Source organism: Neomonachus schauinslandi, chromosome 13 (assembly GCF_002201575.2).
Source record: "Neomonachus schauinslandi chromosome 13, ASM220157v2, whole genome shotgun sequence".
Classification (NCBI taxonomy): Eukaryota; Metazoa; Chordata; class Mammalia; order Carnivora; family Phocidae; genus Neomonachus; species Neomonachus schauinslandi.
This window is the reverse complement of record NC_058415.1, coordinates 91,861,420-91,872,316: the sequence shown is the minus strand read 5'-3', so window position 1 is coordinate 91,872,316 and position 10,897 is coordinate 91,861,420. Positions and strand designations below refer to the sequence as shown.

Sequence of the window (10,897 nt, the reverse complement as noted above, 5' to 3'; positions counted from 1 at the left end):
GGGCCCGACTCTGGGCCCGACCCTCACAGTCGTGTGGCCAAGCCCAGCCCCGTGAGCGGGCCGTCCGTCCATGGCCGTGGAAACACGGCTTGCGCGTGAGCTGCGAGTCTGAGTGTGCCCGGCTGCTGGGGGCAGGGCTCAGCTCCCTCCCGTCCCCCTGCACCCAGCGTCCCCCTGCAGCGCAGCCGTGTGCCCCCGCGGCCCTCCCTCGGCTCAGCCGGGCCCCATCACGAGTTACGGTACGTTGTGTGGGGACGCGGACTGTACAAGTTCGTAAAAACAGGTTAAAAAGGCCTCCCCGCCGGCTTCTCCTGGGGCCCGGGGGCACGCGCCCCCCTCGTCAGCCCGGGTGAGGGCTCCCGTCCGGGGCGGGGCGGGGCGGGGAGGGGCCAGCGTTGCAGCCAGGGCCCAGCTGGCCTGGCGGGGTCCCGGCGCTCCATGCAGTGCGATGCATGCCAATGTGGGGATGGGGCCCGCGGCCCCGGCGGCCGGGCTCCTCGTGGGGCTCAGAGCTGCGTCTCGTCGCGGGTCTCGGGGTTGCAAGAAGCCAGCCGGGGGCTGCAGCTGCCCTTCCGGCTCTGCGCGCCGCTCGCCACGTGGGCCAGGGGGTCGGAGCGGATGAGGTACCTGCCGGGGAGGCGGAGAGCCCTGGGCGCTGCCCTCCGCCCGCTGGGTGCGCAGCGTGGGGGCGCGGCGGGCGCTCGCCTGGGGACGCGGGACTTACACGATGTCGTTGGGCTCCAGCCTCGTGTCGGGCGGGGGGTTGATGAGGACGTAGGAGAGCGTGTTCTGGTGGTCGTTCATCTCGTCTGCAAAGGAGACGGGCCCCGTGGTGGTCACGGCTCAGCCGCCGCCACCCCCTCCGCTCTGCCGCGCCCGACGAGCCCCGGGATCCTCCCAGCCTCTCCAGGCGCCCTGTCTGCACCCCGCGGGGCTGGCCCTGCCTGACGGGGTTACGTGCTGCGGCTGCGGGCCCGGCACGGGCAGGGGTCGGCCACCCACACCCTGGGCAGCCAGCATCTCCAACGTGGTGGCCTCGAGCACACCTGCCGCTTGCACAAACCCGCGTGTGCGCGCACGCTTCCACACACGTCTGACCCAGCCCCCCGCTTGCCCCTCCCCCTCCAGGCCGACCCCCCCTCACCCCTCGTTCACCTCTCTGCTTTGCACGTATGTCCTGTTTCTCAAAACCTGGTCCACGGGGTCAGCCCACAGGGCCCCCCGCCCCCTTCCCAGAGGGGGGGCCCCTTCGGAGCCCACAGGGACCGCCCAGTCTCTGGCGCACAGGTGGCGGGGGGGAGAGTGGGTTCTCTGGAGAAGCACTGGTCCCATCACAGATGCCCCCGGCCACTGCGTTCACTGGCAGAGCCACGAATGGCTCGTGACCTCAGTTTACCCATGTGGCAATGTGTAAAGGCACCTCCTGACCCGGGGCAGCCATCAAGGGGATGGCCCTCCAGAGGGGTCCAGCCCTGGTGGCCCAAGCCCCCAGCTCCTGTCATTTCCTTCCTGCACCGTTGGCTCTTGGCAGGACTGTACCAGCCAGGCCCCCGAGGAAGGGATTCTCTGCAAAGCGGGAGAAGCAGCCAGTTGGCCAGCGAGGCTGGGGGCTGAGCAGTTCGGAGCTGAACGTGCCCCCTGCAGCAACGGGTCGGGCACAGCAGCCTCCTGGGAGGCAGGCGGGGGCACGGGGTGGGCCCTGGGGGGGTGGGTCCAGCAGACACGCGCAGACTCTTGGGCCGTCTCTTGGCACCAGCCTCTGCGTCCACTCCAGGAACAGCTTCCTGGTGACCCTGGCTCTTTGCTCTCTTCCCACAGCCCGTGTTGGGGCCCTTTGGTGGAAGCCGCCAGCCACCGAGCAGGGGGGCTCAATCGGTGGCCGTGCAGGGAGGCACACCTCCCAGGCCCGGGCCCCGCGTGCGTCTGCGGGGTGGGCCTCATGGTGCGTACGGGGGTGCCGCGGGTGGAGAGGGAGGTGGGTCTCGCGGACCCCCAACCGCAGGTATCAGCGGAGCGCCATGCTGAGACACACGCCGGGTTGGGGCACAGAAAGTGGGGGCTGGTGTTGGGGCCAGAGCCAGCAGCTGTTCCCCCCAGGGCACACGGGCCATCCCTCCGTGGGCGGCCAGAGCTGGGTGCCCATCCTCACTTGCTGGCACCTCCTGGGGCCCCCCCCCCCCCCCCAGCCTGGGCCCGTGTCTCCCCCTGAGCTGGACGACCAGGGTGGTCCTGAAACCAGCAGAGCTTAGGACCGGACTGAGCCAGGCCTGGCTTTGTGCGTCCGGGGGTGGTGGGCTGCGAGGTGTGGGGGCCCAGCTGGAGCGCCAGGGGCTGAGAGGGGCTTGGTTTCCCCAGGACGGGTCAGCTTCACCGGGACCACCATGCGCAGGTGGTGGGGGCAGGGGGCTGATGATGGCTCTCCTGGCAGATGACCAAGGGAGGTGTCACCTTACCCTGCCCCCCATCCCCGCACCCCTACTATCCCAGACCTTCCAGCGACCCTGTAGACCAGATGCTTCCACTCCCCTCCCCACCCCACGCCCCGGGGTCTGCACTCACTGCCCCCCAGCCCGGCACTTAGCCAAGCCTCAGCCACCTCCCTCAAGGGTGGTGGCGAGCAGGGGTGAAGGTGGACAGTTGCGCTCTCAGTGGGCTGCCTGCCAGATGATACCCTCCCCGGGGGCCTGGCTAACGGGCTTCCCTCTCCTCTGGTTTTGCATCCAGCCCCAGGTGCTTCCCAACGTCCACAAAAGGGGGGCCCTCAGCCTCAGCAGAAAGCAAGGGTGCGGCCGGGTGCAGGGAGGGGGCGACGCGGCCACCCTGTTCCTGGAAGCTGCTGGACTTGGATCCGTGCTGGCCCTGTGGGTCTTCCAGGAATGTCATCCTGACTTTCAGGTTAAGGAAAAGCCTAAGAACCCAGGAGGGGCTGATGCCTTGCCGCCATGGGCCCCGATGGGCCAGCCCCGCTCAGCACCCCCGGGGCTGTGAGCCACCGAGGTTTTCACTCCCGGGCCTGGGACTGCCCCAGACGGCTTCCAGCCCAGGAAAACCGTCCCCTCTGGGGTCAGCCCTGGACGAAGGGGCTGCCCCAAGGCGCCTGGGCATGCCAGCGTGGAGCTTTCTCTAGGGCCGCGAGGAGCTCCCAGGGAAGGAAGGGGTCCTGGCAGCAGGGACCATGGCCTGGACGCTACTCTGAATTCGGTTGGGCTCTCAGGGCAGATCTGGGGGCTGCGGGGCATCCTCTTGGAAGAAACCTGAGCCCCGGATGAGAAAGGGGAGTATGGACAGGCTTTGTCGCAGTCGGAGAGGGAGATCCCCCTCTTGAAGGTCCACCTGACTCGGGCGGCTCACAAAGGCCCAGGACAGAGCAGACCCCAATTCCCCAGCCGCCGGCCCAGGCCTCGCTGCGCTCCCCCGTGTGTGTGCGCGTGCGTGGGACCCAGGCTCGGAACCATCCGTCTGGATGCTTCCCCGGAGCTGGGTGGGGTCAGGGTCCCTGGCATCTCGGGCCAGCTGCAGGCCGACAGCCACCAGCACAGTCAGGGCAGACGCGGACAGCGGGGCTTACCCTCAGAGCACACGGGAGCAGGAGGACCGGGTGAGCCCCGAGTGTGGCGCAGTGACCGTCAGGGCGCCTTCCCGGGGTCAGTCCCGTCCTCCACACACAGAGGACGAGAGTGTCCAGGGCCCTGCATGGGGGTGATCTGGGAGCACGGGGGCCCTCTCCTGTCTACTCTCTGTCCGCCTGCCTGGCTGGGGCGGGCCCTAGGCGGCCCGGCGGCCACGGCTGGCATGCCCCCTCGTGTGGCAGCCGAAGTCCGCCGGAGCAGAATTACCTTGCAAATATCCCAGGTTTACCCGATTCATGACATCACTGGCTGTTAAATTTGCTACATCCTCTATGGAACACACAGGAAGAGGGACAGACAGAAACAGAGAGAGAGAGAGGTCAGCAAGCAGCGCGTGGCGGCCAGCACAGCGGAGGGGGGCGGGGGGCAGCCAGCCGCACACAGGGGGCCGTGCACTCGGGGACCGGCAGCGGCCGGCGCCAGCCACCGGGGAAGCAAGCCCGTCAGCGGCAACATGGGTTCCTTCTCTGCCAAGCTCTGGGGAGGGCAGGGGGGTTGCAGAGGTCAAGGGGAACATGGGACAGGTGCCAGCTCTAGGGCTGGCAGGCCCGAAACCCTATCTGCTGCTCCTGGCCGTGGGGCCGGAGGCACACTGCTCGGAGGAGCAGGGACGCGGAGGGGGACGGAGGTGACCCATGCAGCTTGGCATGGTGGGGGCGGGGCTGGCCCCCAGACTCTGGCCTCTGGTCCCACCTGGAGCGGGGCGCAGGAAGTGGGCTGGGGAGAGCCCATGCCCGCGGTGGGACAGCCAAGCCCGACTCATAGGCAGAGTCCCCGAGACGTGACCCAATACCCGCCAGAGGCTCGACCTGGCGCGGTGTGGGTGCAGACGGGAGCGGCGGAGAGCCTGTGCTCCCCTCTAGCCCACGACAGGAGCAGCACCTCCAGAGCGGGCATGGGAAGGAGCGCCTCTCCTCCGGCTCTGCTCTTGGCCAAGGTCGTGGACTTCTCCCCAAAATAAGCTCCAGAGAGAAGGGGCTGCCAGGGTCTAGGGGTGCGGCCACAAAGCAGCAGAAGCGGTGACTGTCTCAGGAGCTGCTGTGCGGCCCGATGTGGCCACGGGCCCAGCTGCCCCCTGACGTGTCCCATACGCTCTGGCTGCTGGGAAGACCGCGGGGGGGTGGCCGGGGGCTGCGGGGTCTCCCCGCCACATTCCCGTTCTCCACGAGAACACAGCGCACCCGCGTGTGCCTGATCCCAGAGGCGCTAATCCGTCCCCATGTGAGGACTGTGCCCTTGGCTTTGGGGGAGCCCACCCTACGGCCACGGCTCTCGCGAGTTCGCGTGCTGGGCTCAGTCAGCTCGATCTAGTCCCTTGTTTTACAGATGGGGAAACTGAGGCCCCAGAGCGGTGAGGGTGAGCCCTCCCTGCGGGCCTCAGGGCCAGTTCTGGGGCACCCTGTGTCCTGCACCAGAGGGGCTCCGACGGGCCTCGTGGGGCGGCGGGCAGAGCGGGGGCCCCGGGCACCACGGCCAGCGCGTGTCTGTCCCGGTCCCTGAGGCGGGCGGCGCTGCCCGGGCCCTTACCGTAGCCGGTGGTGGGCAGCCCCAGGTGCTTCATGCGGTTCTTGACCAGCTCGGAGAGCTCCTGCCGCTCGGAGCGCTGGTGCAGGCTGAGCTGCTGCTGGCTGGCCCACTCGGCGGCCGCCGCCTTCCCCGTGGCCTTGGGGCCCTTGCGGCTCAGCTTCCGGGCCCACTGCCTGCTCTTGCGCCGCAGGAGCGGGTGCTCGGCTGGGCCGCCGCCGCCGGCCGCCCGCACGCTCCAGGGCCCCCTCGCTTCCTGCGCGTCCTCCACGCTCACCGAGATCTGGGACTGGCCAGGGCGGGAGGGTGAGGGGGAGGGGAGCCCAGGGCCCAGGGCACGAGCGCCTTCCTCCTCCAGCCGGGGGGGCCAGCCCCACACCGCCTCCAGGCCTGTCCACGTTTGCTGGGTGGACGAGGGCCGTTCCCCCACCTCTCGGGGCCCTGCTTCCACGGCTCCCACCTGGGCCCCGCCTGTCCTGATTTTGCCACGGAGGGCCACCCCTCTGTGAGCCCCAATTTCCCCATCTTGGAGAACTGGATGAGTGGGGACGGGGAGCGTGGTAGACGGGGAGTGCCAGTGGCTCAGTGGGTGCATGGGAACCCGGGGGCTCGTGGGGACTCCCGCCTGGGCAGCACCCGAGAGGCTGGGGGCATGGGTCGGGCCAGACCAGCAGGGAGGGGGCCCCCGCCACGAGGGGGGCCACAGCGGGACGTGGACAGAGCACAGGCGGCTGGATGAGCCTGCTTCCCCAGGGGCCCTCTTGGAGCTGCGCCACGGCTGACCCATCCTGGGGACGCACTCCCTGACCCTGCCATTGCCCGGGGCCCCGTGCCCCCCAGGCTTGGGGTGGGGGAGCGCAGGTAGGACTCTGCACCCGTCAGCACAGCTCGATGTGAGGCTCACGAGGCCACTCACCTGGGCTCTGAGGTCGTGGGGCTGCAAAGGAAACCAGGGGCAGCCTGGGTGCCTGTGGGTGCCTCTGCCCCCGCCCCCAGCCCCAGAGACTGCCTGGGCCCCTCGTGGGCTCGGGACCCGCGTGGCAGGCTGCCCAGTGTGGCTCCAGCTGGCGGCACAGGGCCCCTCGTCCTCGAGCTCCCCGGCCCCACTTGGGGGTCCCAGCCACCCAGCCACGTGTGGGGGCACGTGAACCTGACCCGAGAAGGGCCTGGCAGCAAAGGCCCGGATCCCAGACTGAAACACGGCAGCGGCACAAATTACGCAGGAAGCCTGCGGGCTCTCGTGCGCGAGCCCATCCTCAGGAGCCCCCTGGCCCGAACCTCAGAGGTCGAGAAGACGTGGCACTCGGTCCTGTAGATGCCGATGGGAATCTCAGCGCTGGAGGAACACAGCTTCTGGAAGAGCCGGCCGTACGTGCGGATCCACAGGTCCTCCTCCGTGACTTTCATCTAGAGCGAGCGGCGGCCCTGAGCTGGGGCCGGCCGCGCGCGCCCCACGACGGCATGCCCGCCCGGCCGGCCCCGTCACTCACGGCGCAGAGGTAGCCGGAGCCTGGCGTGGTGTCGAGGCCCAGCAGCAGCCTGGTGATGGAGATCATGTAGTCCTTCACGAAGGACTGGCCAGAGAGGGAGGCCGCAGTGAGGCGGGGCGCCCCGGGGACAGGCCGGGTCCCCTCACACGCCCGCAGCCTCCTCCTGGGAAGCCTTGTCTGGCCTGGGGATCGGAGACCCAGAGGCTGCCGGGAGCAGAGCCCAGGGCAGCGCCTTTCTGGGAGGAGAAGGACGGGGGACACTCGGGGTGGACCCAGGGAGGGACGCTCAGAACTGGGCTTTGTCGGCTGGAGGTGGAGAGGAGGCTGGGGCTCCCGCTGCCCTCGACCCCCTGCCCTCCTGACCCCGCTGACCTGGTAGAGCAGCGTGTCCAACATGCTGATGCTGAAGACGCGGCCCGCGGCAAACGGCAGGCGGAACATGAAGGCCAGGTTGGAGCCGTTTTCCCGTTCCCTCTGCAGGAAAGGGGGACTCAGGCGGTGCTCGCATCACAGAGGCGGACGGCCGAGCAGGGTGTGCGTGCCCCAGCAGACGGCCGACCTCGGGCCACAGCACCAGCTAGCGCCCCCCAGATGCACTCAGCGGGGGGATCTGGGGCCCCCCATCCCATGCTGGGCGTGGGACCTGCACGGCCCCATGGGTCCCCACGCTTGCTTTAATGCGCCGCTCTCGCCATCCTAAAATTCGAAATCATCTCAGTAATTTTATCCTTGAGCTTGTGTTTTTAAGTGAAGTCAGACGGGACGGTGGAGCGTGGGGACACACAGAAATCATGGAAAGGCGTGCGCCGTTCCTGCCTCCCTGTTCCCCCATGGCGCCCACGATGCTCCGTGAGCACCGAGTTCCAGGGACTCGCACGGGGGTTTCCTGTGGCTTCAGGAACACAGGTCCACCCTCGCCCAGCTCCGGACGTCGGGAGCCCGACGGCATGGGATGAAGGCGCCAGGGGCGCCGCGCTCTCGGCAGCTCTAGGGGACAGTCCTTTCCTGTTTCGTTTCTAGAAGCTGACCGCGTCCCTCCACTCGTGGCCCTTCCCTCCTGCCCCACAGCCAGCACGGTGCACCTGCTGAACTCTGACCCTCCGCCTCCTGCCTGGCAGGTCCCCGGTGAGGACACTGGGCCCCCGCGGGACCCTCTCCGGTCCACAAGGTCCCTCGACTGCGCACCACACTCTGCCCAGGCCCTGGCAAGTCGGACTTGGACGTCTTCGGGGCCATTTTCCTCAGCACCCAAGGTTCGCTGCGACCGACAGCCGAGAAGCCCCCTTCTCATGGGACCAGACTTGCTTCAAAGGCAGAAGGCAGGCAAGGTATGCAGAAGACCCAGGGGCTGCCTGGAGGCCTCTCCTGCCCGAGGGCAGCAGGGCATGGGCATGGGGCACGGAGCCAGGCGGCAGGCTCTGGTGGTGGTGCCGCGGCCCGTGAGGCAAGCCGTGTCCGGACGCGGCACACGCCGCGTGGCCTGCAGGCCCAAGTCCAGGAGCGCGTCTGTGTGCAGGACTCGGGGCGCATCACATGGGTGTGCGGCGGGACCCGCAAGTCCGTGCAAAGGGCGCCTTCCTTCCCCTGAGCGGCTCCCGTGAACCGAGGAGGAAGCGGGTCCTGGGAGGCTGCCGAGGGGCCGGGGAGGCGCGGCGCTGCGGCATGTTTAACAGAACGTCTCCGGCATTTGGAACACGGGGCTCACGTTTTCAGGCTGCAGGAGGCCCTGCAGGTTCTGTGGCTGGTGCTGGAGGGATGCGAGCGCTCTGACCGGAGGCCCAGCTCGTGCGCGCGGGCTGGCGGGGTCGGGACAGGCGTGGATGAGCCCCTCCTGCAGGCGGGGCAGGGGCTGGAGGCCGCACTGGACGGGCAGCCCTGCGGGGCAGAAGCTGCCGGAACGGGGTGGGGGGTCCGCATGGCGAGGCCCCACCTTCCCCGGCCACCCTCCGGCCGGGTCCTCTCTCTACACGGCTCTGTGACCAGCAGGTGCCAAGGCAACTTGGGTCGCCCTTTCAAAAACCGCCTTCTTCATCCAGTGCTCCTTGAAGTAGGAGACACGCACGCTTTCATAAAAATAAACTGCCGTTAATTCTGTAAAGAAACGAGCCCAGCGGCTCCTGTGGGGGCCATCGCCGTCGGGGCGCACCTAGGGGGCAGAGACCCACGGGGGCTCCAGGCCAAGCCTAGTCGGGACGTCAGAAGACAAGGCCTCCGTGGCCTCCAGGCCCAGGACTCACAGGGGCTGGTGCGACATCAGCTCCAACCATCTCTGAGGGGGGTGGCATCCCGTAGCTCTGCCAGCCCTTGTCTCTGTGGTCGAGACCCCTGCCCGTGTCAGCCCGAGTCTCTGTGGCCCCGGGCCCCCCGCCCACGTCAGCCCGAGTCTCTGCAGCCTGGGGACACCCGCCCATGTCAGCCCGAGTCTCTGCAGCCCAGGGCCTCAGCCCACATCAGCCTGGAGGAGCCGGGGCTGCTTCTCACACATGCTGGCGTCCTCCCTTCTGCCCGGGCCCAGACCACGGAGCCACACGATGGGGTCCACCATCCTGAGCTGGGCAGCGGGTGCGCCTGCCACCACAGGGGTCAATGGGGGACGTCAGCCGCAGAAGGAGGGGAGAGCGGGAGCGCAGGCTGCCTCGAAGCCCACCTCCTAGAACAGGCGGTGCGGGAGGCCCCTGAGGGACTGTGTGGGCTCAAGGGAAGCCGGCAGTGAGGGGCGGGACCAGCAGCCTGGAGCCGAACCCCGTGCCGGTCACCCCTGCTCCTGCTCGGGTCAGACCTGAATTCCCAGACCCCGAGAATCCTGCTCAGATCCAGAGCAGCAGCCCCAGCATTTGGACCCAGAATCCGGTGCACTCCAATCATTCCAGAGATGGACGCTCAGCCCACAGGCTGCTGGGACAGGCTCAGAGTGGCCGGGAGGGCTGGCCCCGGGTGCCGGGCACAGCACACTCCAGGGACGGCTTGGACGGGATGGGTGCCTGAGGTCCCTCTGGCCGTTGTGCCGAGCAGGCGCCCCTCTCTCTTCTCCGAGGGCCTGGAGGCCACCTGCCCAGCTTCTACTTGTCCCTCTGGCAAGCGGAGCACCAGGGTCCCCACAGGCCTCTTGACCCAGCCCTGGGCGGGACGCACTTCCACCGTCCACCGGCGCTCAGGGTGAAGCTGCAGCTTGTCCCTTCTGGCTGGGGCTGATGGGCCGGCCTGGCTTGGGTGGATGGCAGCTGTGCGGTCAGCCGCTGAGACTGCAGTCTGTTCCCCGAGGAGGCGGGCAGCCCAGGCCCGGGAGCTCGATGCTCACAGCAAGTGCTTGCTGCACCCAACCTCCCGAGGAGGCCCGGGCCCCCTCTTCGGCAGCTCACCTGCTCCCTGGTCTTACCCTCACCCCAGCACACACCCTGCCCCTTGCTGTGGAGGGGTGCTGCCAGTGGCCTGGGCAAGGACGACCGCACCAGAGCCTGTGTCCCGGGTGGCCGGTCCCTGTGTCCCAGGGCTCCGCACCAACGCTAGCCGATGCCCTTCCTGGAGGCCCGGAGCCAGCAGTGGATTCCCACCCTGCCTCCCCTCCACCGTGTGACCCAGACAACTGCCTCCCCTCTCTGACCCCCAGTCCTTTGTGTACACCTGCCAGGTGGTTGAGACCCATCATGTTTCAGGTTTGGGCACAGTGCCTGCGGCGCGGGAAATGGGGAGTCGGTGTCCCCCATGCTGGTATTTACGGACACGGCAGGGAGCCTCAACCCAGGCACGGCCAGGCCTGGACCCGGCCACCAGGGGGGCCAGTGCCCCTAAAGCCTTGGGGAGGACACAGGAACCTCACATGGGAGTTGAGTCCCCAACTCTGACTCCCTCTGGCCAGAGGAGAGCAGGTGCCTCGGCCTCCCGTGGCCCCTGAGCCCCAGAGGCCCCCCCATTCCCTCCAGGCTCTGAACCCTGACAGCTCAGGAGGTGGCACGGGGGAGGTCAGGTGCAGCTGCTCACCTTTTCCAGCTTGGAAAGAGCCAGAGAGTAGCTGTCCTTAGCACGGAACTGCATGAACCGCATGTTGGAAGGGTGGGTGAGCTCCGTGGTGATGCTCAAGCTGGGGAAGAGCCTGCGGGGGAGTAGGGGCTCAGGGCGGAGTCCCCTGATCATGGATGGGGGGCAGGGGCTCAGGGCGGGGGTCCCCTGGTCACGGACGGGGGAGCAGGGGCTCAGGGGGGGGTCCCCGGGTCAGGGACAGGGGAGGAGGGGCTCAGGGAGGGGTCCCCTGGTCAC

The 10,897-nt window shown here is 68.6% G+C and overlaps 1 protein-coding gene across 1 annotated transcript in view; it reads right to left on the bottom strand.

Annotated features, from left to right (window-relative positions):
• Nucleotides 1-506: 506 nt before the first annotated feature.
• KCNT1 (potassium sodium-activated channel subfamily T member 1) overlaps nucleotides 507-10,897 on the bottom strand; it is a 25,526-nt gene continuing 15,135 nt past the window's right edge. Inside the window, exons 21-29 of the mRNA XM_021690984.2 lie at nucleotides 10,622-10,733; nucleotides 7,016-7,117; nucleotides 6,644-6,727; nucleotides 6,432-6,560; nucleotides 6,070-6,090; nucleotides 5,157-5,442; nucleotides 3,837-3,899; nucleotides 725-809; nucleotides 507-627 (exon numbers count right to left, since the gene is read on the bottom strand). Coding sequence (XP_021546659.2) covers nucleotides 507-627; nucleotides 725-809; nucleotides 3,837-3,899; nucleotides 5,157-5,442; nucleotides 6,070-6,090; nucleotides 6,432-6,560; nucleotides 6,644-6,727; nucleotides 7,016-7,117; nucleotides 10,622-10,733 — 1,003 coding nt within the window. The remainder of the gene's footprint in view (nucleotides 628-724; nucleotides 810-3,836; nucleotides 3,900-5,156; nucleotides 5,443-6,069; nucleotides 6,091-6,431; nucleotides 6,561-6,643; nucleotides 6,728-7,015; nucleotides 7,118-10,621; nucleotides 10,734-10,897) is intronic.